The sequence below is a fragment of the Nicotiana tabacum genome, chromosome 2 (genome assembly GCF_000715075.1).
Source record: "Nicotiana tabacum cultivar K326 chromosome 2, ASM71507v2, whole genome shotgun sequence".
Classification (NCBI taxonomy): Eukaryota; Viridiplantae; Streptophyta; class Magnoliopsida; order Solanales; family Solanaceae; genus Nicotiana; species Nicotiana tabacum.
Genome location: NC_134081.1, coordinates 4,940,140 through 4,968,060, shown reverse-complemented (window position 1 = coordinate 4,968,060; position 27,921 = coordinate 4,940,140). Strand labels below are relative to the sequence as shown.

The following is a 27,921-nucleotide window of genomic DNA, read 5'->3' as shown; positions in this document are numbered from 1 at the left end:
GTCATCACGACATGTTAGAGTTTTGGGTCATGACAATAATGATGTACATTTTTTATCATATATTATGAATACACCCATATATAATGGAATATTCCAAATCAGCTAAATTACACACACTAGTAGTATTTAAAAAAAGACATATAATAATGCAAATAAATATAATAAAAGTATTAGACAGTATTCTAATCGATTTCTAGAAGTATTCTATTATTCAAATAAAATTTAAAACTCATCAGTATTCTAATTAGATGAGAAAGGTATACTAATGTGAGAAATTTATAAAATACCTCCAAATCCATATCTGAAAGCTTCTTTCCACCATTGTTGTCACCAACCTTTCGTCTTTTCGGACCCGGGACCCTAGTTTTTACCATGTCATTTTTTTTCCTACTAGCATTAATGCCATCATCCTTTTTGGATGCTCGAACTTTAGAATTTTGAGATCGTATTGTCGCAAATCTAACATAATCATCCCTTTTGGAAGTTGATTCATAGATTGCATGTGGAGTTTCTTCCAATAATTTCACTTCTCCCGATTGAATTTCAATGAGAAAAGAAACATTATCTCCTTTTCTGAGTATTTTTTCAGTGTTATGGAAAGCCAATTTCCTCTTCATCCTTTCCTCCACTTGTCGATTGCTAATTGCTTTAGAGAAAAATCTTGAAGGAAGAGATTGTGTGATTAGTGAAAACCCCAGTAAAAAAGAATGTGGTGCTTGAGAGGAAAACCTTGAAAGAAGAGATTGTGTGGGTATACCCCCCCCCTATTTTTAGGTATACGATGCTTAATATAAAATGAGAAAGATACATTGTTTTATCCCAATTAAATAAATTTTTTTACATTGTCAGTTACTTATTAAATAATATTTAAATAAAGATCATTACTTTTATTTTATTCCAAAAAGAGCACATTCATTTACAATTACATCATTTTTTTCAAAGTCATGTACGCTTAGTACTCTTCAAATTTTTAAACATAGTCCACAATTTAAGGAATTAATTTTGAATCATATTAATTTATCCATATTTCTCTCCCATCATTAATCTATACTTACTATTTTTGTGAAAGTTTCCACTCTTAGAATCCCCTTTTTCATTATTATATGTCTAAGTAAATTCACATTTTTATTCCATGTTCGAAGGTGTATATATACATATGTGATATTTTTTTATAATGTAATTTTAAATATTTTACATATGTAATAAATATATTATGTATATTGCCTATACCGAACTCGTTTTATGTCAATGCAACGTATAATTTTGTATACATAACGTATAAACAAATATACATATTCAATATATGTATTATGTATATTTAATGTATAATTATATATACTTGATGAGATCAATATATAGTTTAAGTATATTTGACATTTGAAATATATACTCCGTATATATGATATATTTTAAATTTATATTTGATGTACATTTTGTACAAACAATAACATATAAGTTTATAAATATACTATTAGGATATTGAAACAAACACATTTACTATGAAAATAACTTTAAGTTTACACCATAAAATACTTATAATATTTCATTAATCTAATTATATTTTTATTACTATATACGAAAATAACAACTAAAAAATTAAAATAAGTGCTACTTTCCTTTGGAGGAATCGTACATATATGGTTTTTGGTTGTGACATTAATGTTAGAAGAGAGATGTGTGTTGAAGGTAATTAAATGGGTTGTATAATCTGATCAAATATTTTGGTAGAGATGAGAATTAATAGGACTAATTTTAGGTAATTAATAGGACTGATTTTCGGTCCTTTGTTTGATTAGAATCTGTTCACACATGTGAAAACTTGATTTTTGGTCCAGCATTATATGTTTTAGCCAGGACGGTAATTAATTAGGTGCTAGTTTGTTAATTAGTAATTCCTGCTAGGATTCTGAAATTTTTTCTTGAATATTGCCTAATTATGTTTTTTCCTCTTAAATGTTGATTGAAGATATCCTAAAAGAATATGGGGGAGAAAATCTAATCCCTTAAAAGGTGGGATATGTTTAATAGCATATAATGATATTAAAGATTTAAGAAGTATATAAAATTTTATAAAGTAGGTATAGAATGTAAAATAAATATTTTTAAAAATATATAGAGTTAACAGGTGTTTTTAATAGGTACACCACGTAGATTATCCTTAAAATTGTAAGCTATAGGACTTCTTGTTCGAGTAAGAATATCCAAATTGAAGTGAGATCCAGGACAAAGCCAGCCCATACAAGACTAGGTTTTACTTACTGAAGTAGAAAAGTTAAACATCATAAATAAGGTTTGAGCCCTAGGAAAATGCAAGACAACTAAATGCTGCCAATACGAAAACGAGGATGTTCGTGACATAAGCTGAAGCAGTTTGGAAAACTTAATACACGGTGAAATAGTCGAGGTGCCCGCAAGTTAGGCTGATACCACCATCATTAACAAAAGAAATACCCACCAAGAGACATGCAAGAAAAGAAAAGGTGACTATAAAGCAAGAATGTGAACTGAAACACTTATATTATGGTTTAAGACAACATGAAAGTAAAGAAAGACAAAGAAGGTTGTTTAGTTATGATAACATCATAACATCTTTGCCTTCAAAAGTACCATAAATATACAAGTGCATCAAAGAAAGCAATTAAAGGAATAGAAACTCAGCAGGGTGCCCTTTACAAGGAGGGTGGATTCTAGCAAAGCAGACTTCAAGCACTGAAGGCAAACACGACAATAGAGGTGGCACTAAAGACATTTGAAAAGAATTTGTATAGTATTTATATGTACATGAAGAGAGTTAAAGAAGTTGAACCTTTTCTCATGACAGACGAGCAAAGTATATTTTCTTAATCTTCCGCAGATGACATTCTATGCAACAAAACTGGACCAAATACGACATAGTAACATTTACACGTACAGAGGAAAATACCAGATGACCATCCTCCGCGATACCAATGTTTTTAGGAGTATAAGCCGTATAACGGAATCCCAACCAAAACTTTCTGGGAGCAGTGGTAAAACTAGAAACAGATGACTTACTGATACTTGAAGACCCCTTTTCTTCGACACCCTTTCAGATCACTTGGGGCAATTGATACAGAATCTACACAAAGCCCGCCTTTGGAATGTGTGCAATCGATCTGTTTCATTGAAAATCTAACTTCAGTTGCAGGGTCTGACCTACTGACTATAAATTCACCCACCTGGTACTCTATCCATTTGCCACGTTTTATATTTCCATTTGTATCATCTTGCTCGATATCATGTATGAAGTACTCACTCACTGCATGCTGTCCATCAGATGTAGTCAGTTCATATCGCACTGGCCCTAAATCCCATCCATGAGTGTGCTCAAAGTTGCAAACACGTCGACCAAGTCTCTTGTAAAATTTCCCAAGGTGGACCCTGAATGTTAGCATGTATACATCCGGTGGAAATGGAAACTTCACTGAACCGCTTACTTCAAACCACCATACTTGCTGGCAATACGCCACAACATGGAACCTGTGGCATTAGAAATATTAGAATGTCAATGTTTAAGATATCCTTAACAATTTGGTTTTTCCCCAAACGAAAAGCAGAATGCACGCTAGCAGTTTCCAAGCAGCTGAAAGCATTATATGTGGTCAGACAAGAGGATGAGGATACAAAATAAAAAAGTCAATTACAAAAGAATGAGGAGGAAAAACACAGGTGCTCTCTGAGTCAGTATAAATCCAATGACTGAGAAGAAGAAATAATGGCCGTGCAAAGGACCCTCGTCCACCTCCCATAAGCCATGGATGGTTACAACAACAACAACAACCCAGTATAATCCCACTAGTGGGGTCTGGAGAGGGTAGTGTGTACGCAGACCTTACCCCTGCCCTGGGGTAGAGAGGATGTTTCCGATAGACCCCCGGCTCCCTCCCTCCAAGAACTCTCCACCTTGCTCTTGGGGTGACTCGAAGAGACAACCTGTTTGGAAGTGGAGAATGCTTACCACTAGAGCAACCCACTCTTGTCAAGCCATGGATGGTTAACCAACAGAATAAATCCCGAAGCTCATGAATGATCAGATATTGCAATGAAAAGGTTTAATCTAACCATCGTCTTTGTGAACTAGGGAATTAGTGACTGGTGATAACATTGTCTAAAACTGCATGTTAATCGTCTTTTAGAGGTCTCATATAATATTAATCTTTAGTTGCCTGATAGGCAGGATTCTAAGTTTTAACATCCGTAATTTCTCATCTTTACAGATATGGAAAATTACTGCAAATCTGTTAAATTAATTTACAAGATATGTCAAGGAAATATGTGTTTTAATTCTGGAACAAATGATTTGGTCTTATAAACTCTATAAAGTAAGTTCATTGGTCCAAGTGGCTGAGTCAGAAAATGAAGAATCACCCGTTTCCAACACTCAATCCATTAATATAACCAATCATAATTATCCAAGTAGTAACTTCTGTATTGATCCCAAAAGAATAAGATTTATACTTCTGACCAAAATCCTAATTACAATTCACAAATTGGCTATAACCAATAAGTTGTCCGTGCATCTTCTTCCTTGTTCACAAATAGGAATACTGTCTAGCAAAGGCACATCGACATAGACAGACTGTCCACAAATTTATCCAAATCTTACTGGCCCATATTATACACTGCAAAAAAAATCCCAAGTACATGCTCTAATAATAAAGGGTTCAAGTCTTCAAGACCTCTCAAAGAGGGAGGAAGAAAAGCACGGTTTCCTCATCTTCTATTCTACCCTCAGGCACCAAAACTAAGAAAAAGCAAAAGAACATGAAAACGAAAAGGAACACTTCCACATATCCAGGAGATTTCTGCTTTGACAGTTTTGCGAAGGGCCTAAAATGTATCCTATGGAGGTTCAAATCCTACTTTACTGACACTGGTAGCTATTCTCTATAATCAGCACCTAACTTTGTTTTTTTTTAACAGTGTCAGCACCGTATCACTGAAAATAAGTAAAACAGATACTCAACTTAAATTTTCTCCTTCCTTGAAACTCAGCACAAGGTAGATTTCGTTGGGCAGAAAAAGATGCAAAGCAATGCACTGATAACCCTCAATGGTAAAGAAACTAGAGGCTATTAATCTCAGACATTGTCTTCACCATTTACCAGCAATGAGATCAGAGAAGTTCCATTTGAAAGTGGAACCAACCTGGTCCAAACCGTCTGTGGTTCGCAGGAGGAAAAGAAGATAAACTGAAAGCTAATGCCAAATAAACAACTACTCTAATCTAGCAATCCTTTTTATTATGGGTACTCTAATCGAGTGATCTAAATAATTAGTTAAGACATTTATTGCATATAGTTTGAACATAATAATCTTAACCTTGACTCTTCTGTGGGAAACCAGTTCCAATGTCTCCTGTCTTCAACACCAGTTATCAGCATTGCTTTCGTTGAGATAGACATGCAAATCCTTCCACAAATTCTATCCAACCATACTTCCTGCAATTTCTCCCACATCAAAAGAAAAGTACATGTTAGCAAAACAAAGCGTCACTTATACTTTATCCAAACAATCTTAAGCCAAAAAGAAAAACCAAACCACAAATGAAATTCAATGACACAAGAAGCTCTACAAATTACTCAAACTTCCTCTTCCTGCCAATCAGGTGCCCAGGAAGTAGAATCTTCATAATATTTCTTCTTTCCCAATTATTTGACACTATTACTATTTGGAAAGTGTAGCCGTTTATTCTTAGACTACGATTTCTTCAAAAACTTTTTAAATATTCTCAACTACAACAATTTGTAATTCATAAAACTTTTTCTTTGATAAGGTAAATAATTTTATTATATGGGAAAAACTCCCATAGAGAATCTACACAACTTTATGGTTCTATAACAATGTCACCCAATCTTCTCTACAAATATTAACTTCATGGTGCCGCACCCGTATCGACACGACGCTGACACTAGTATGGGTGTGGGATACGTACCGGATCCGGTTAATCAATATTGGATACTTTGACCACAAACTATGGAAAATTTGACATAAGATTTGGCATTTTGATTTCTCAAGACAAAAGCTAGTGTAAATTTGAAGACATGGGAAAAGTGGGTGCACTATACAAGCTACATGTAAGTCTTCCACATAATGTTTCATAATTAGGCATATTTTTATAGCTCTATTTTAAATATTTTAATTATTTTCAGTCGAATCCCCACCCGTATCCGTATCCCCGAATCTTAAAATTTATTTCATGAATGATCCGGCCTCTAGATCCGCGCCCGTACCGGATACCCGCACCCGAGTCCGAGCAACTTAGCCAAAAAATAACAAAGAATTGGAGCCTATTCCTCAGATGTATCTGTAATGATAAAAGTGTCCTATGTAGTTTCTAAATATAAACCTTTTTGTAAAAAAGAACAGAATATAGTGTCTGTGTTCACACAGATAATTGGATAAGTCGATCCTCATACTCCAAACACCATTCTTTTTTGGAATGGAGAGACTTCTAACACAATAAAATAAAACACTTAAAAAAAACCAACTCAATATGAAGCTTTATTTGGTGCCTGTAATCACACAGATAACACAGCATAATAATCAATGTCAAACAGCTGAATTCAGATTCCCACTTCAATTCTACTATCAATCGACTTGAAATTTGCACACTTCGTTATTAGAACATAAAGAAACATTATATCAAACATCACCCAACTAAAATTCCCAAAATCAATTCTGACCTAGAAACCCAATTAACCATTGGATTTAAGTAATATACACTCACAGTGTAGATCAGTGTAAATTAACATGTTATAACATATTAATTAGTAACTATTTATTTTAGGTTACCAATCAATTACATTAAATAAAGTTTACTGCAATTACCTTTTAAGCGACCCGATTCTATAAATATTTTTTACGTTGTCGGTGCATAAAACTTAATTTCTTAATCATTTACAATCAAAACAAGGTGAATAACACTAAAATCCCCAAGAAGAATCTATATATTATCTTATTTCCATCATCAAATGGAATGTTTACACTGTCAAAGTAATTTAACCTGTTATAACTTGTTACTTACCATTAATTCTAGGTTACCAATCAATGATATTAAACAAAGTTAACTGCTATCTTTTAAGTGACCGGATTGTGTAAATACCATCCGTGCATAAAAACTTAAATTCTTAATCATTTACAATCAAAAAATGAAAATAACAGTAACACCCCAAAAATCTATATATTACCTTATTGCCATCATCAAATGGAACAGGACGAGATAGGAGGGCAAATATGTCTTTCTTTGAAAGACCCTCGTTTATTTTTTCCCTCAGAGGCAAAAGGTCGAGCAGGTGGTGGTAATTAGACGGAAGTTTAGAATTCCAAACGGCATCAGAAGATGCGGCGCCACGAAACGCGCGGTTAAGCCTAGCTAAATTACAAATTTCCGGTGGGGTAAGGTACATAAAAACGCATGCCACGCAATTTTCCGGTATGTCACCGAGTCCTGGTCCCGTCGTTTCGTTCTCCGTTAAGCTCGACAATGATGCGCCCATACGAAGTTACCAACTAGTCCTTCGATTTTGCGGGGTTATTGTTGTAGCAGAAGAGGGGTAATTTGGTCAATTCATATTTGTCGCCGGTGCCGGTGAGTTGAGAGTTGGAGAGGGGGCAGATATTAATAAAGGGAAGGACCCGGTTTTGTTATTATATTTGTCAAGCTTGCCACATTTTGGTTTGGTTTTCCTCTTTTTTCTTGTTCTTCTATTTGTTTATAATTTTTTTATTGACAATTTGTTAAGTAGACTTTTGTATTGTAGTATGACTCAATTTTCAAAGGAAAGAAAAAACTTTTTATGTATTTTTATGTTCTACCATGTTAATTGAATATCTTAATTGACTATCGAAAAAGATTGTAGGGAGTTTGAGTCATGTATCGGCGTGAGATAATTAGTACAGTCAAATCTCTTTATAACAGTCTCATTCGTTCCAATATTTATTGGTTTTTATAGTGAAGTACTGTTATAGAGGACATTCTATAATATAACATAAAAATCAGTTCCGAGAAAAACTTGACTTTTATAGTAATTGGACGTTATATAGAGATCGGATGCTACTATAGAGAGGTCTAAGTGTATATGATAAATTAATCTAAATAGGTAGTAATTACTTTAAACGATCTCATTAGTCTTTAACAATTACTTCATCTGATTTAATTGGTGTGGCACATATTTCTTTTTAGTCCGTTTTAAAAAATAATAATACACTTAATTTGAAAAAGATTAACTTTATACTTCTCAACTTGTACACGTTTTGATTATTCGTTCAAATATTGCTATTTTTCATCTGCGCACGTATCAATAACTTTGTCAATCAAGACAAAGTTACTTAAATTTAAAATATAAGTAACTTAAAATGAAGAAACCACTCATTACTTTTTGTAGAATTTAAAATATAATCTCCAAACCGTACATCTATTTTAACTGTTAGATCACATCCTTGAATCCTAAGATTATGATGCTGCAAGAAGTTGGTGTCTAGAAGCTAAGTGATCGTAACGGTTGACAATTAAATTCTTGAGAATATAAAAATACTAAGCGATTTATTTTCATATATTTAAGTCTTGTTAATAAAGTTACTTAATACTTATTGGGAGGAAATAAATATCATGTGAAATTTATCAAATTACATGTAAACTGGCGTGGATATCACAATTAGTCAAAAATGTGGACTCACTAAGCTTTTTCTTTTATTCCATGGTATAAATAGAAATGGATAAGTTGGATGTCTACAAATTTAAGGTGGATATATCCTTCTGTCTTCCAGCTAAGTATGACTTTTGGCAAACTATGGGCGGATTATGTTTCGACCAAAAAAAAAAATGGGCGGATTATGTTTCGACCAAAAAAGAATGGGCGGCTTATGTACTATTCAGCCTTATTGGATGTAAGGCCACATTCCATCTAGTCGAAAACATTTATTGAGTATGGTGGTGCAAATTAAAGATCTCATGTTATTGGAAAGGGTTACATCTAATTATATGGTTTCACGGGAGAAACTAACAATAACAATATATTCAGTGTGATTCCACAAATATGATCTAAGCAGCAGTATCAAATTCAGAAATTTCATAAAAGGTGTTCAAAATTTAATATACAAATATAAAAAATAATTTTTGACCTATATACACAATATAATTTTTCGATAAAGGGTGTTTGGGTGACCACCATTTAATGTATGTGGTTATACTACTACTGAGGAGGGGTGAAGTGTATGCAAACTAAAGGTGTTAATCGGACCGAGCCGGCCCACTAACAACCCGGTTCGACCCGGGCCAGCCTGGTCCGGTAAGGGGTGGGACGGGTTGGCTAGGGTAGGGGTTGTGCCAGACGGGGTCAGGCCTTTTTTGGCTACCGGTACATCGGGACCCGGCTAGCTTGGTAACCCGTTCAAGGGTTTTAACCGCGGTCCAGCCCGGTTTAAGTTGTAAACTTTTTTAAAAAAAAATTTGACGGTTGCCAACTATCAAAATAAAAAAATGACTGTTGGGCAACAGCCATATTTTGCACTTTTAGTCATACATATCCCCTTACTAAAATAGCCCCTTCGTCCCTAATATTTAATAAATTATATTTTTAGCCTTTTAAAAACTATAAATAGCCCCCATCTTCTTCATTTTTTTCTCACAACTTGCTCTCTTCTTCTACTCTAATTCTCTCTCAATTCCCTCTTGATTATTGAATTGCTTATTGCTCTCAGGTTCTCAATTAATTAATATTTTAAGTTTTATCAATTATTTACGGTAGCAACTACAAAATTACAATTATCAAGTGAAGTATGGTTACTATTTTTGTTAGGTTCAAGTTAAACCATGCCTTGTGCTTATAGAGTGCGCTCATATGTTTGGAAACACTTTGAGGTGGTAGAAGAAAATGAAAAGGTTCGCAAAGTAGAGTGCAAGAACTGTGGTCGAGTCTTTAATGTTCGTCGAAAGTGGGAGGGCACAACTTGTTTAAGGAGGCATATCAAGGGTTTTCTTAAGCGTCCTCTAGGAATTCGTATTTAAGTTGATTTGAGACAATTTGTGTCATTTTGAATTTATTAGACTTATTTAAGCTAGTGTGTTAGTTTATTAATCAAGTTAATTTAAAGTATTATTATGCAATAAAAATATAAAATGAAAGCCTTTGAAGTTTACCCTACATATTGTTCTTATTGAATAATTTTATGTAGCCACTTAATTTTAATTTTCAAATTTTAAAATTCAAATTTCAAATTTCAAACTTTGAAGTTTAAAAGTTTAATTTTATGCCTTAAAATACTTATTTTATTATTTAAAAGTTTGCAAATACTAAAGTATCAATTACATTGAATAAGGAAACATAATACACTAAAAAAAAAAAATTAACTCGGCCCGGTACAAACCCGATAAGCCTTCACCCAGACGAGCACAACAAAACCCAAAATATCTCAGCCCACTACCAGCCTAGAACCCCAGCCCACTAACGTAACCAGCCCGCCTCACTAATCGGACGGGCTATTTTTTTCCATGTCCAGCCCGGTCTACCCCGTTCGGTAAACACCCTTAACCTTACCTCTACATTGTGTGATCGTAGAGATATATTGTTTCTGATAAACTCTCGGTTAAATAAAAGTGTTTTCAAAACATATTTAACCAATACAAGGGTAAAAAGCTATAGTGAAAATATTGTAGAAAAGAAAAGTATTAATAACACAAATAGTAGAGATAACCCCAAGTAAAAGAAACAGTAGTAATACAATTAAAAAATAAGATAATAATAGAACAATAATAATAATAATAATAATAATAATAATAATAATAATAATAATAATAATAATAATAATAATAATAATAATAATAATGATAATAATAATAATAATAATAATAATATGCTCTAAACTAGAATTATGCCCTCTCATAGTAAAGAGAGAAATTGCTTGACTTGGCCTACTAACCCTCCATCATAATTCTCGACCTCCATATTTTCCTATTTAAGGTCATGTCTTCGGTGAAACCGAAAAAATATTACCTTATTTTCTAATTACTATGATATTGTCGACAATAGTGCAAAAAATGTATAAAGAAAATTCATGATTTGTGAGGTAGCTCTCACAAACTAAATATAACAGTAATTGGAAAGGACTAATAAGTCGTCTATCACATATATATTTAAAACGGTCAATATTTTGCTTCCAAACCCCACGTATAAGATTAAGCTGGGTTTTCTGTTGTTGGTGGTGGTCATATATTTTACTTGAAACTCTTAAAATCTTCAAAGTTTAATGAGGCACTGGTTAAATAGTTCGCTCATATACCCCGTCACATTCAATCCTGAATCTGCCTCAGCTAGTAATAATAATTCTTCATTATCAACTCTCCAAAAAAATCAAAAGACATGACATTCTATGTAAACATGAAACTTATTATCATATGACAAAACTGATTATAGGAGAAATGTTACTTCACCTGTTCCAATTATATTTTGCCAAGACTGGAAAAATCACTTTCATTAAACTCGTTTTCTTATAGTCATACAATTACATTCACATCACCCACCAGTACGTTACGCTAGCTTATGAGAAATCAAAAATGAAAAAAGAAAAAGAAGTAAAATATTTATCAAGTATATATGCACCTTTTACTCTTATTTCACAAAAATAATTTTGTATGTGCACGCGATATCATAAAACTCATTGTACATGTTTCTTCGATAATACAACAACTACAACAAATTCAGTGTAATCTCACAAGTGGGGTTTGGGGCGGGTAGCGTGTACGTAGATCTTATTCCTATCTTGTAAAGGAAGAGAAGTTGTTTCCGATTAGGGGCGAAGCTAGAGAGCGAGTTACGGGTTCGGCCGAACCTAGTAACTTTGGGGTTCAAACTCTGTATTGGTTTAATAAAATTTATTAAACATGTACAAATTATTAATTTAGAACTCATCAACTTAAAAATGATTAGAATTCCGAACTCATAAGTTTCAAATATTGACTACGCCTCTATTTCCGATAGACCCTCGGTTGTTCTTCGATGATAGTCTACCAAAATTATATTTTAATGTATTAGGTAAGTGAAATATTTTTGATTGTGACTTTGTAATCGTATCGTTTATTGTGGATCCTCCAATGTATATCTTTCCTAGGATTGGACTTTTAGAACTAGTGTTTTGAAATTATTTAAACTAAGGCAGCTGATATTATTTGGTTTGTTGCTATCACACATAGGCTTACCTACGAACAGATCCAAGAAAATGATAGTAATTCTCAGAACAATTTTATATATATATATATCCACACAATTTAATCTAGGTAATTCTCACAACATATTGTATACGGTCTAAACCGAGCTTGCCCTTTGTGTGATTAATCGAGATTGGGGCATGATGGACCGAGATTCGTCATTGTAATATCGAGCTGATGTGAAGTCGGGCTGCTGAGTTCGAGCCCTAGAAACCGACCAAGGTCGGGATCAGCCTAGATCGATATCGAGCCTAGATAGAGGTCGAGCAAATAGAGACCGATCGAGACCGAAATCAGCCGAGACCGAGATCGAGCCCAGATAGAGGTCGGGCGAATAGAGGCCGATCACGGTCGAGAGCGGCCGAGTTGGGGCTCGAGCCAAGGGACAAAAGAACCGTTATAATCGCATTTGGGGAGAGAATCTTGGCAGAAATCAAGAAAAAGCCAATTAATTAATCTATCATGGGATCCCCACTATGTATTTTTAATTATATCCAAAGTAGGATTCCTCGACTATATTAAGAGTATGTTATCATTGATTCAGGGGACTGAATTACATTCATTCACATATTCATTCATATATTCATACACTCTCATATTCAGACATTATTGAGATTTACATAGCATCTAGCAAAAAATATCCTTTTTGGGCTTGTGATATAGATTTATCTTGTTCATTTATAAACCATTCTCTACTCAATTTGGGTTTGTATTCGTTCCTTTTTACGGTCAATATTCGATATATTTCTACTTATTTTTTCGATTTGTACCAAGTTATGCTACGTATCCTTAGAACCACGTATAAATTCAACTCTATCCGTTTTTTGGGTAAACAGTTTGGCACCCACCGTGGGGCCGAGGATAACAATGGTTATTTGGTACGAATCTCTGCAAAACATACCATTTTACACTTGCTCTTGAAAGTGTCTTTGATTTCAGGTTAAAAACGACGAACTCTCAATTAATGGTCCTACCTATCGACAACGAATCTGGCATTCAAGATAAGAACAACAACCTGACGACCGGGGATGAAAGGCCACTTGTCGATCCCATTACAACTCGGGCCGCAGATCCAATCGACGTTAATTCACATGTAGCCATCGAGGCGAACCAACGTTCTGACCCCGAAAATAGCATTCATGTGGAACTCGACTTGTAGTTCGAAATACCCAAAATGTTGGAGAAGACGGGATCAGCCTGCGTATGATTTTTGAAATGTTGCAAGCTTAACAGGTAGCAATAGCTTAGTTGCAGAGCCAAACCCAGGCACCAAGCAGGGCCGAGCCCGATCCACCCCGAGAAGTCACCCACAAAACGGGACCAGCTATAGTAAGATCAAATGAACAAGAATCGGGGACTAATCCCGAAATCATTAGGATGCTCGAGGAACTAACAAAACGAATTGAGTCATGAGAAAAGAGGATTGAAGCAAACAACAAAAAAGTAAAAATTTATAACTCCAGGTTTGATCAAATCCCGGGGGCACCATCGGTATTGAAGGGCTTGGATTCCAAAATATTCGTACAAAAGTCTTTTCCCCCGAGCGCGTGTAATGACCCGGTCGATTATTTTGAGTATTACAACCCAGTTTCCCCATTTACTTCTCAAATTATACTTTACAGTTGTTGTGTGAATTGTCAGGGTAATTGGTTCAGGTCCAGTGAGGTTTTGGAAGGAATTGGAACACTTATTTTCAAGGTTTAAAGTTTAAGTTAAAATAGTGACCGGACGCGGACTTATATGTAAACGACCTCGGATTCAAATTTTGATGATTCCAATAGTACTGTATGGTGATTTTGGACTTAGGAGCGTGTACGAAAAAATTTTTAGAGGTCCGTAGTGGACTTTAGCTTGAATTGCCGAAAGTTGAATTTTTGGGAAGTTTGACCGGGGGTTTGACTTTTTGATATCGGAATCGGAATTCGATTCCGGAAATTGGAATAGGTATGTAATGTGAAATGTGACTTGTGTGCAAAATTTGAGGTCAATCGGACGTGATTTGATAGGTTTCGGCGTCGTTTGTAGAATTTGGAAATTTAGAAATTTATTAGGCTTGAATTCGTGTGTAGTTCGTATTTTTGAGGTTGTTAGGTATGATTTGAGGCCTCGAGTAGGTCCGTGTTATGTTATGGAATTTGTTGGAATGTTCGGACGGGGACCCGAGGGCCTCGGGTGAGTTTCGGATGGTTAACGGATTGATTTTTTTTGAATTTGGAAGACTGTTGGAACTGAAGCCTTCTGGTGTAATTGCACCTGCGGAAAAGTAGTCGCAGGTGCGAGCTCGCAAGTGCGAGCAGGGATGCGCTGAAGCAAGATGCGCAGGTACGGAAGGTGCTTCACAAGTGCGGAATCGCACCTGCGCGAGTAGGAGCGCAGATGCGGGCAGAGAGCTGTGAGGCATTAGTCGCAGGTGCGAGGGAAAATTCCGCACCTGCGTGAGCGCATATGCAGACGGATGCGCGCAGAAGCGGAAACTGGACAGGTGGGTGGAGTCCGCAAATGCGATGTTTTGCTCGCACAAGTGGATGCGCAGGTGCGCAAATCTTGTCCGCAGATGCAGAAATCGTTGGGGCAGAACCTTAAATTCGAGCGTTCGACATTTTCACCCATTTTTCAGATATTGGAGCTCAGATTGGGCGATTTTGGAGAGAAAATTTTCCACATAACTTGGGGTAAGTGTTCTTAACTCCCTTGTGATTATATTCCATGAATTAATCTTCATTTTTCGTGTAAGATTATTGAATCTTCAAGAGAAATAGAAGGAAATTTCTATAATGTCACAAAATGAATTTTTCAAGTTTGAATACCGATTTGGAGTCGAATTTGAGTGAAATTAGTATGGTTGAACTTGTAATTGGATGGGTTGTCGTATTTTGTTAGTTTCGTCGGATTTCGAGATGTGGGCCCCACGGGTAATTTTTGGGGCATAATTTCGGATTTTGTGAAAAATATTAGCATTTTGATATGGAATTAATTCCTATAAATTGTGTGGACTGAATCAAATTAATTGTTACTAGATTCGAGCCGTTCGCGAGTTAATACGTGCATAATGGGATTTCTAGAGCATTGTTTAGCTTGCTCGACACTGGATTCAGCTTGTTCGAGGTAAGTAACTCTTTTAATCTTGGAGTTGAGGGTATGAACCCTGAATATATGTATTTTGTGAATTGTTGGGAGGTGACACACATGCTAGGTGACGGGCGTGTGGGCGTGCACTATAGAAATTGTGACATAATTGTTTCTATGGAATTTTATAGTTAAATAATTTTGGCATTTTCCATGTGGTTTTATGTGTTAAAGAAATTGAGCTGAAAAGCATATTAAAACTCATGTTGAGGCTATGTGCCAGTATTATTGGGACCCACAAAGGTCATATTGCTGTGAATTATTGTGTTAAATTGAAAATTCATACTCAGTTATATTTATTTCATTTCATATCATATCTCAGTCTCTGTTGTTATTTATTGATACATCATATCATCATTTTGGGTTATTTTTCATGACATTGTGAGCCCGAGAGACTAGAAAGATTGATGACTGAGTGAGGCCGAGGGCCTGATTTGTGAGGATATTTATGGGATCGGGCTACATGTCGCAGCATGTTGTATATTTATGGGATCGGGCTGCATGCCGCAGCATGTTGCATATTTATGGGATCGGGCTGCACGCCGCAGCATGTTTGATATTGGCCAAGGGCCTGATTGTGAGGATGAGTGTGGATCGGAGCTGCCCTCCTGCAGCATACTTTATTATTATAGCATGTGAGTTGTCCATGCAGCACGTGAGTTGTCCGTGCAGATTATAGCGCTTGGGCTGGAGGAACCCCTCCGGAGTCTATACACACCCCCAGTGGGCGCAGGTACCTACTGAGTGCGAGTGCCGAGTGCTGAGTGACTGGGAGGCATGAGTGATTGTGAAGTATGCCCGAGTGGCAAGAGTGATTGTGAGGTATGCCCGAGTGGCAAGAGTGATTGTGAGGTATGCCCGAGTAGCATGAGTGACTGTGAGGTTTTCCCGAGGGGATGTATATGAGTGATGTTCTGCCCGATGGGCTGTTAATAATTTTATCACTGAGTTGCATCGCATTGACATGCACACATGACATACAGGCATATAGATATATTTTCCTCATGTTGTACAACATCACATCATTCATGATTTCTCACACATTTTTACAGATGGGCATAGTGATGCATTTATTTTACACGGGTTATCCGGAAGGAAAATAAAATATCTTATTTATTATTGAAAAGATTTTTGGGAGACATTATTGTTTTCAAACTATTCATATTTTTTTTGGCAACTTCGGCAAACGATTTGGGTTTTCACTGATGTATTTGAAATGAAGAACTATTATTTTTGAAATCATGATTTGCTTGAGCATTTTATCTTTGAATTACATCTGATATTATTTGCTTTATGTTGTTGTGGACTATTGGTTGTGGATCCAACCTTGGTAGAAGCTCCTCACTACTTTCAACCTGCGACTAGGTTTGTTACTTACTTAGTACATGGGGTCGGTTGTACTGATACTACACTTCTGCACATTGCGTACAGATGTTGGCTGATGTTATTGTTGTGCTTGATGGTTGCGGGACTTGAAGATGTACCTACGTTCCTGTTGTAGCTGCCTCTTGTTCAGGGTAGTCTTAGATTTATAAAAGCTCTGTTTATGTATTATTCAAATAGACTATGTATTTATTTCATTTCCGCTTTGTATACTCTATTCTTAGAAGCTCATGATTTGTACTACCAGTTCTTGGGGGATGTATAAGATTAAGATGTTTATTCACTTAAATTACTTTAATAATTATTATTGGAATTGGATAGTTGGAAGTTGGCTTACCTAGCGGGTTGGGTTAGGTGCCATCACGACTAGTTTGATTGTGGGTCGTGACAAGGTGGTATCAGAGCACTAGGTTCATAGGTTCTACAAATCATGAGCAAGTGTCTAGTAGAGTCTTGCGGATCGGTATGATGACGTCCATACTTTTCTTCGAGAGGCTACAGGGCATTTAGGATATATACTTCCCATCTTTCCTTCCTTATTGTGTGGAATTGAATCAACTTGAAATATAACTTTTTGAATTCCTTCCACGTATTCGTATGCGCACATGAGCGCTCGGTATCAGCTGTGCATTGTTGGCTTATGATTTTATGAACGAGGTTCAAGATGTGTATTCTGTGTTTTGGTGATGGGCCAGTCTAGAGGACTTGAAGCCAGGTTTAGACCGCAACTTAGGCTCGGTAGCTTCAGTTTTAACCTGTACATTTGGACTCATATGTCTGATAATATCCCTATGAGTGGAAGTTGTGGCTAGATGAGCGGTGGAATGGCTTTGTGATGAGTATAATGTAAATGCGGGATGTATTAAGACGATTTGAATATGACGAGAAGTGTTTCCTTGAAATGTAAAGGAAAGGCCATTGGGTGCTTGATTTTCGAATTAATGTGGCGTACAGTCTCCAGTATGAATGTTTTGAAGGATCTTTCACATTGTTAAATTTTGGGGTAAAAACTAAATTCTCATGTCTGGTTAATGAATTTGGACTCATATAGACTAAGTGATTGCATAGTAATTGTGAATGCGAAAGGGTATAGCAAGATACCAGATTGAGGCTAAGCAGGTGGATTATTCCCTGCGGAGTAATCTACGTAGGAGTATTCCTTATGATGTGAGTAGAGAGTTTCTTTTCTGCCGACGGGGTGTATGGGTGGAGGTTTGAATCTAAATTTAGTTGAGAAAGTTGACTTATGTGTTAAGAGGATGAATACAAGCTTAGCGGATGATTGAGGTATTTTTATGGTTGGCGTTGTATGGACTTGGGAAGAAGTTTCATTGGACTGACTGTGGCATTATGGCAGTAAGAGAGTATTGGTATTGTGAGTTATGGAATGTTTTAATCTATGACTTTAAGCCAAGTGGGGGAGTCTGCTATTAACAATTTGATTTCATGGTTAGGTGTTAAATTTTAATTTTGGTAATAGGCATACTTGTGGGTTAGCTATGACTTGCAAAAGTTGAGATCGAGGATGACTCGAATAAGAAAATTCCTGGTTAAGGATTATATTGCACGTATGAGTAAATGAAATTTGCGGGATGAGTGAGTTGTGATCGGTGAATGATGTAGTACGCACGGAGTATGAATTTGATATGTGATGTTAAAGTAGAGTTACTTCTTTGAGTGTTGTGGTGCTAATGGGGCACGTGTCTTTTGGCCCATTTGGGCGGTGCAATTAGATTTGAGCAAAGTGGGTGACTCCCGAAAACAATTTCAGTGGGTTTGAGAATTATATATAGCAATTGAGAATGTTTCCGGACATGTGTACGGATAAAATCCGAGATTTGCGTTTGATGGTGCTTGGACTTGCAGAAATTCTATATGACTATGGATTCTACATTTTTGTATAAGGAAGGTAAGAAGAACAATTTCAAATTCACATAAGGTATTCTCAGAGTGAGTGTTATAGTTGTGGTATTTTTGAAGGTGCTTAAGAAGAATACAGTTGCTTATGGGCCGTAGGGCATTGTGGTTCTATGCTAAGGTTTGTAGGGTGAGTTGTGGTTCAAAATCATGGTATTTTAGCAAGAAGAAATATCAATCTGAAGACTAATTCGGAAGGGACTCGGAGAAAATAGGACAACTGGGTAGTAGGTTGGATCAGTATGGTAATGGATATGATCGGTTCTTTGGGTGCTTATGATGTGGGGGGTTTTCTACAGGTACTTTGTGGCAATACACTTGGACTTGGCGACCTGCGTGGCTTGGTCGAGTTAGAGGAATTTAGTTTTAAGGGCTTGATTATGTGAAAATGGATTCCAAAGTATTCTTGATGGTTTCTACCGGTGTGGAGAACGTGTTGTGAATTGTGGTTTCCTCCTAGAAAGAAGCAAGAGAAAGGTTTCTAACTAAAATGGTATGTAAATTATTGGTGATTCAAAGTTGATAATAAGATTCTTGTGCTTTTAACATGATGGCAAGATAGATGTTACGTGTTGTACGAAAGCTAGATTTTCATGTACAAGGTGGTAGTACAGTCTTGAAAAGAAGGTAACGAATGTTGGACAACATGGACGGTTTCAAATAACTAGATGAATACTATTACTACTTGGTGTTGTATGAGAAAGGGGCGGACTTCAGAAGGCACATTGTATTTTGACTTACGGATATATAAATTAGTATTGTGGTACTCACATGGTTGATAGACTGTTGATATTTAAATTTTGTCAAGTGGCACGGAAGAACTTTTAAAGTATTTCTCATGGGATAATCGTGTATAAGAGAGGTGTTAGGCATTCGGGCGGTGGAGATGGAATCAAATATGATGATTCACGTGTTCTATGGATTTGGAGATTGGGAGTTCCTAGGAGCAGATTATTTCATGGTTGTGGACTGTGAAGTTGTGGCCGGAGCTAGCCAGATGATAAAATGTATTATGATTTAGTCATTATGGATTTTCAGAGGGCTTTTTTTAAATCTATTTGTGGGTAACCCGAGTTGATTTGGGGGTCTATAGGTAGGCCCAATTAAGATGTGTATTCTACACCGAGCCGGAATGGTTGGCTCCATACTGCTATTATTGAGGGATGTATCATTCGGTTGATGTTGAACTTATTCGTATTCTTAAATGATCTGTGAGTTACTCCTTTATGCTACGAGGAGTTGTGATTCATTGGTTATGTGCACAGATGGTGCGGTTCTATTTAGCTTTATAGCGAAATTTGAGTGTGATGAGTACTTGGGTATTGCATGATCGATAGCGTAATGGTTATGTCCTTTCAGGTTTTGTGCGGTATTGTTTTGTCATTTGCCTCTCCGTCGTTATTAATTTGGAGCAGGGTGGCTCGGAGTATATAACATGAACCTCGTGTTAGAATCGGGTGATGGTTCTACAGTGTATGATGAATTTTTAGCATTTCGTTGTGGAGGTACTTGTTAATCTGGCAGGGCAGTTCTCTCATTTGAGTCATTTTCCATGATTGGGCACATTTGAATTGTTGCGTATTGGTGCACGGATGGCACGGGTTTTGGCTCTGAGTTATATTGGTGAGGCATGTCTATAGAATAGTTGTGCTTAGTAATATAAGGTCATTGGACCTAGAATGTGTACTATTAGGTTTGATTTTGGTATATTCGGGAGTATAATATTGAAAGTCGGCTCAGAAAGGGATTATGGTTCTGGTTAGGGCGAGAGGGCTCCATGACTTGTTGATCTGGTAAGTGGTCATGAAATTTCACGTGTTTCTTTTAGTATCAATAGTGTACGAAGGTTTAGGGATGGGGTTTGGTTCGATATGGGTTTAATACTAGTATGCGGTTGGTTTTGGAGTAGTCACTATGATCAGGAATAGTGCTACGAGCATGCGAGTTGTGTAATATGTTGGTTGATTATATCTGTGGTTATAGTTATAGCTCGATGCAACTTGTTCGGACTTATACGGTGTGTAAATGTAAGATTTGTGTCTTGAAAGAAATTTTAAAGGTTGGAAATTAAAATCCAAGGTTTATGCGCTAAGGTTAAATTAATGATTTTCAGTTGCTTTGTGTACTCAAGCCTGTGTGGGATAGGGTGACGTGGGTTCACCCCCGGGTACGTGTGTGGTAAGATGGAACAGTGATTTGATGGTTGGGGAGAATGTTACGACCCGACCGGTCATTTTGAGTATTACAACCCCGTTTCCCCATTTACTTCTCAAATTGTACTTTATAGTTGTTGTGTGAATTGCCGGGGTAATTGGTTCGGGGTCCAGTGAGGTTTTGGAAGGAATTGGAATACTTAGTTCCAAGGTTTAAAGTTTGAGTTAAAATAGTGACCGGATGCAGACTTATGTGTAAACGACCTCGGATTCGAATTTTGATGATTCCAATAACTCTATATGGTGATTTTGGACTTCGGAGCATGTCCGAAATTTTTTTTGGAGGTCCGTAATAGTATTTGGCTTGAATTGCCGAAAGTTGAATTTTTGGAAAGTTTGACCGGGGGTTTGACTTTTTGATATCGGGGTCGAAATCTGATTCCGAAAATTTGAATAGGTTTGTAATGTGAAATTTGGCTTGTGTGCAAATTTTGAGGTCAATCGGACGTGATTTGATAGGTTTCGGTGTCGTTTGTAGAATTTGGAAATTTGGAAATTTATTAGGCTTGAATCCGTGTGTAGTTCGTATTTTTGAGGTTGTTAGGTATGATTTGAGGCCTCGAGTAGGTCCGTGATATGTTATGGAACTTGTTGATATGTTCGGACGGGGACCCGAGGGCCTCAGGTGAGTTTCGGATGGTTAACGGATTGGTTTTTGAATTTGGAAGACTAATGGAACTGAAGCCTTCTGGTGTAATCGCACCTGCGGAAAAGTAGTCGCAGGTGCGAGCTCGCAAGTGCGAGAAAGGGTGCGCTGAAGCAAGATGCGCAGGTGCGGAGGGTGCTTCGCAGGTGTGGAATCACACCTGCGCTTGAAGGAGAGCAGATGCGGGCAGAGGGTTGTGAGGCATTGGTCGCAGGTGCGAGGGAAAATTCTGCACCTGCGTGAGCACAGATGCGGACGGATGCGCGCAGAAGAGGAAACTGGGCAGGCGAGTGGAGTCCGCAAATGCGACATTTTGCTCGCACAAGCGGATGCGCAGGTGCGCAAATCTTGTCCGCATATGCGAAAATCGCTGGAGCAGAACCTTAAATTTGAGGGTTCGACATTTTCACCCATTTTTCGGATTTTGGAGCTCGGGTTGGGCGATTTTGGAGAAATAATTTTCCACACAACTTGGGGTAAGTGTTCTTAACTCCCTTGTGATTATATTCCATGAATTAATCTTCATGTTTGGTGTAAGATTGTTGAATCTTCAAGAGAAATAGAAGGAAATTTCTATAATGTCACAAAATAAATTTTTTAAGTTTGAATACCGATTTGGAGTCGGATTTGAGTGAAATTAGTATGGTTGAACTTATAATTGAATGGGTTGTCGTATTTTGTGAGTTTCAATAGATTTCGAGACGTGGGCCCCAAGGGTAATTTTTGGGGCGTAATTTCGGATTTTGGAAAATATTAGCATTTTGATATGGAATTAATTCCTATAAATTGTGTGGACTAAATCAAATTAATTGTTACTAGATTCGAGCCGTTCGGGAGTTAATACGCGCATAATGGGATTTTTGGAGAATTGTTTAGCTTGCTCGACATTGGATTCGGCTTGTTCGAGGTAAGTAACTCTTCTAATCTTGGAGTTGAGGGTATGAACCCTGAATATATGTATTTTGTGAAATTGTTGGGAGGTGACGCACATGCTAGGTGACGGGCGTGTGGGCGTGCCCTATAAAAATTGTGACATAATTGTTTCTGTTGAATTTTATAGTTAAATAATCTTGGCATTTTCCATGCGATTTTATGTGTTAAAAAAATTGAGCTGAAAAATATATTAAAAATCATGTTGAGGCTATGTGCCAGTATTATTGGGACCCACAGAGGTCATATTACTGTGAATTATTGTGTTAAATTAAAAATTCATACTCAGTCATATTCATTTCATTTCATGTCATATCTTAGTCTCTGTTGTTATTTATTGATACATCGTATCATCATTTTGGGCTATTTTTCATGATATTGTGAGCCCGAGAGACTGGAGAGATTGATGACTGAGTGAGGCCGATGGCCTGATTTGTGAGGATATTTATGGGATCGGGCTGCACGCCGCGACATGTTGCATATCGGGCGAGGGCCTGATTGTGAAGATGAGTGTGGATCGAGGCTGCCAGCCTGCAGCATACTTTATTATTATAGCACGTGAGTTGTCCGTGCAGATTATAGTACTTGGGCTAAAGAAGCCCCTCCGGAGTCTGTACACACCCCTAGTGAGCGCAGTTACCTACTGAGTGCGAGTACCGAGTGCCGAGTGCTGAGTGACTGGGAGGCATGAGTGATTGTGAGGTATGCCCGAGTGGCAAGAGTGGTTGTGAGGTATGCCCGAGTGGCAAGAGAGATTGTGAGGTATGCCCGAGTGGAATGAGTGAATGTGAGGTTTGCCCGAGGGGCTGTTTATGATTTTATCACTGAGTTGCATCGCATTGGCATGCACACATGACATACAGGCATAGAGATGTATTTTCTTCATGTTGTACAACATCACATCATTCATGATTTCTCACACATTTTTACAGATGGGCATAGTGATGCATTTGTTTTACACGGGTTATCCGGAATAAAAATGAAATATCTTATTTATTATTGAAAAGATTTTTAGGAGACATTATTGTTTTCAAACTATTCATATTTTTTTTGGCAACTTCGGCAAACGATTTGAGTTTTCACTGATGTATTTGAAATGAAGAACTATTATTTGATTTGCCTGAGCATTTTATCTCTGAATTACATCTGATATTATTTGCTTTATGTTGTTGTGGACTATTGGTTGTGGATCCGACCTTGGTAGAAGCTCGTCACTACTTTCAACCTGCGATTAGGTTTGTTACTTACTCAGTACATGTGGTCGGTTGTACTGATACTACACTTCTGCATATTGCGTGCAGATATTGGCTGTTGTTATTGCTGTGCTCGATGGTTGCGGGACTTGAAGATGTACCTACGTTCCTGTTGTAGCTTCCTCTTGTTCAGGGTAGCCTTAGATTTATAAAAGCTCTGTTTATGTATTATTCAAACAGAATATGTATTTATTTCATTTCCGCTTTGTATACTCTATTCTTAGAAGCTCATGATTTGTACTACCAATTCTTGGGGGATGTATAAGATTAAGATGTTTATTCACTTAAATTACTTTAATAATTGTTATTGGAATTGGATAATTGGAAGCTGGCTTACCTAACGGGTAGGATTAGGTGCCATCACGACTAGTTGGATTTTGGGTTGTAACAGCGTGGCTCCCAAACCGATCCCCAAGAAGTTCCGCATGCCCGAAATTCCTAAATATAATGGGACGACCGACCCCAACGAACATGTCACCTCTTATACATGTGCCATTAAAGGGAACGATCTAGAAGACGACGAGATCAAATCCGTATTATTGAAGAAGTTCGGGGAAACCCTATCAAGGGGGCAATGGTATGGTATCATAATTTACCACCTAACTCTATCATTCTTTTGCTATGCTTACAGATTCTTTCGTAAAAGCACATGTCGGAGCCATAAAGGTCGAGACCAGGAAGTCGGACCTTTTCAAGGTAAAGCAAAAAGATAACGAGATGCTAAGAGAGTTCGTATATCGTTTCCAAATGGAGCGAATGGATCTACCACCAGTCATGGACGATTGGGTTGTTCAATCTTTCACTCAAGGACTGAAAGAACGAAGCTCGATGGCTTCATGGCAGTTGAAGCAGAACTTGATCGAGTACCCGGCTGTTACCTGGGCCGATGTACAAAATCGATATCAATCAAAGATTACAGTCGAAGATGACTAGTTGGGTTCTGGGTCCGTTATTAAAAGGGACATCGACCGAGAATCGAACAAGGATCAATATCGACTGTATAAAGGAGAAGTGATCGAAGCCGGGGGTCTCGGGGGCTAATGAACAAGAATGGGTTCGACAGGCATATCGGACCTAAGGAAGCACCACGGTTATCAGAATATAACTTCAACATCGATGCATCTGCCATCGTGTCGGCTATGGGACGCATCAAAGATACTAAGTGGCCTCGACCTCTGCAGTCCGATCCAGCCCAGAGAAATCCCAATCAAATGTTCAAGTATCATGGCACCCATGGACACAGAACTGAAGACTGCAGGCAGTTGAGATAGGAGGTAGCCCGGTTATTCAATGAAGGGCACCTTCGAGAATTTTTAAGTGACCGGGCCAAAAACCATTTCAAAAACAGAGATTTCAATAGACAAAACTAACAAGAAGAGCCACAACACATCATCCACATGATCATCGGAGGGATCGATGTCCCCCAGGGGCCGGTGCTTAAACGCACTAAGATGTCGATTGTAAGTGAGAAGCGATCTCAGACTCAGGATTACACACCTAAAGGAACCTTGTCCTTTAGTGACGAAGACGCGGAAGGAATCATGCAACCCCATAACAATGCACCGGTAATATCTGTACTTATGAATAAAACTCAAGTTAAGTGTGTGTTAATTGATCCAGGTAGTTCGGCCAATATCATTCGATCAAGGGTCGTAGAGCAACTCGGTCTACAGGAACATGTCGTGCCCGCAACCCTGGTACTGACCAGATTTAATATGGCGTGTAAAACTACTAAGGGCGAGTTAATCTTGCCAGTAAACGTGGTCGGGATCATTCAAGAAACGAAGTTCCATGTGATCGAGGGTGATATGAGATATAACGCCCTGTTCGGGAGGCCATGGATCCACAACATGAGAGTAGTGCCCTCGACCCTTCACTAGGTTCTGAAATTCCCAACATCGGAGGGAATCAAAACGGTCTACGGGGAGTAACCGGTCACAAAAGAAATGTTTGTCGTCGATGAAATGATTCTGATATCTTCACTATCATCGACAAAGGGATCGGATTCGAAGGGGGAACGGGATACCAAATAGCAATCACAAACGTTAGCCTTGACTTAACTAGAGAATCGAAAGACCGACGAAGGTGATGACTATGGGGTCCCTCAATCCTTTGTGGTCCCCGATGATTCCAACGCTACCCAATAAACGGTCGAAGAACTGGAGCAAATCACGCTAGTCGAACATCTGCTCGAGCGAAAGGTATACCTAGGCACGGGGTTAGATCCCGAGCTCAGGAAAAAGCTTATTCAATTTCTTATAGCTAACATGAACTGTTTTTCTTGGTCCCATCTTGACATAACAGGGATCCAACCGAAAATAACCACTCACAGACTAATCTTGGATCCGAAATTCCATCCGGTAAAGCAAAAAAGAAGGCCCCAGTCCGAGGTCAAACATGCCTTCATCAAGGACGAGTTAACCAAACTTCTTAAAATAGGATCCATTCGAGAAGTAAAATACCCCGAATGACTAGCAAATGTGGTGGTAGTCCCTAAGAAGGGAAACAAACTTAGAATGTGTATAGATTATAAAGACCTGAATAAAGCATGCCCTACGAATTCTTTTCCTTTGCCTAATATCGATCGTATGATCGATGCCACGGCCGGCCACGAGACTCTCAGTTTTCTCGATGCCTACTCCGGGTACAACCAGATACAGATGAACCCGAAGGATCGGGAAAAGACCTCGTTTATCACTAAGTACGGTACCTACTGTTATAACGTAATGTCATTCTGTCTAAAATAAATTTGTGCAACTTATCAACGCCTAGTAAACCGAATGTTAAAAAAACAAATAGGAAGATCAATGGAAGTTTATATTGATTACATGTTAGTTAAGTCACTGCGAGCAGAGGACCATTTAAAGCATTTGCAGGAAACTTTCGACATACTGAGGGAGTACAATATGAAGCTCAACCCCCAAAAACGTACATTCGGGGTTGGCTCGGGCAAGTTTCTTGGTTTCATGGTATCCAATCGAGGAAGTGAGATCAACCCCAATAAAATCAAAGTTATCGAGGATATCATGATAGTAGATAATGTAAAGGTTGTGCAGAGACTAACGGGATGGGTAGCCGCCCTAGGACGATTCATTTGAGATCCTCAGATAGGAGCCACCGATTTTTCTCACTACTTAAGAAGAAAAGCAACTTTGCATGGACTTTGGAATGCCAGCAAGCTTTAGAGGAACTGAAGCGGTATTTATCAAGCCCGCCTCTGCTTCATACCCCGAAAGTGGATGAACAGCTTTACTTGTGCTTAATTATCTCGGAGATAGTGGTAAGTGGAGTCCTGGTTCGAGAAAAACGAGGTACGCGATTCCCTATTTATTATGTCAGTCGGAACTTAGGCGAGGCCAAAACTAGGTATCCACACTTAGAAAAATTAGCGCTTGCTTTAATAAGCGCATCTAGGAAACTAAAATTATATTTCCAATGTCATCTGATACATGTTGTAACAACTTGTCCTCTTTGAAGTATTTTGCACAAACCCGAGATTTCGGGTCGATTGGCCAAATGGGCCATAGAAATCGGCAGGTACGATATTAAGTATCGACCCCGAATCGCTATCAAATCTCAAATCTTGGCGGACTTCGTGGCCGACTTTACGCCGGCCTTCGTACCCGAGATTGAAAAAGAACTACTGATAAAATCGGGTACCTATCTAGGAGAATGGACCCTCTTTACGGACAGAGCCTCGAACGCAAAGGGGTCCGGACTAGGCATCGTACTAAAATCACCCACAGGTAATGTAGTTAGACAGTCTATCATAACTACAAAATTGACTAACAAGGAGGCCGAGTATGAGGCCATGATTGCAGGTCTCGAACTAGCTAGAAGCTTGGGAGCGGAGGTCGTAGAGGCTAAGTGTGATTCCCTCCTCATGGTAAACTAAGTTAACGAGATTTTTGAAGTCCGAGAAGATCGAATGCAGAGGTACTTGGATAAATTACAGGTGACTCTATATCGATTTAAGGAATGGACTTTGCAACATGTACCCCGAGAACAGAACAGCGAGGCCGATGCCCTTGCAAACTTAGGTTCATCGGTCGAAGATGACGAACTCAACTCGAGGACTGTCGTACAGCTCATAAGATCGGTGATCGAAGAAGGTCACGTCGAGATAAACTCCACGAGTCAAACCTGGATTGGAGAAACAAATATATAGAGTACTTCAAGAACGAGAAGCTTCCATCAGGTCTAAAGGAATCGAGTGCTCTGCGCATAAAG

The 27,921-nt window shown here is 37.9% G+C and overlaps 1 protein-coding gene across 1 annotated transcript; it reads right to left on the bottom strand.

Annotated features, from left to right (window-relative positions):
- Window positions 1-2,498: 2,498 nt before the first annotated feature.
- Window positions 2,499-7,692, bottom strand: LOC107830800 (F-box protein PP2-A15-like). Its single transcript, XM_016658451.2, has 3 exons — window positions 7,209-7,692; window positions 5,341-5,459; window positions 2,499-3,498 (listed from the first exon to the last, which is right to left on the bottom strand). The coding sequence occupies exons 1-3, from the start codon at window positions 7,515-7,517 to the stop codon at window positions 3,030-3,032; spliced, it is 897 nt and encodes a 298-aa protein (XP_016513937.1). The 5' UTR covers window positions 7,518-7,692; the 3' UTR covers window positions 2,499-3,029.
- Window positions 7,693-27,921: the final 20,229 nt, after the last annotated feature.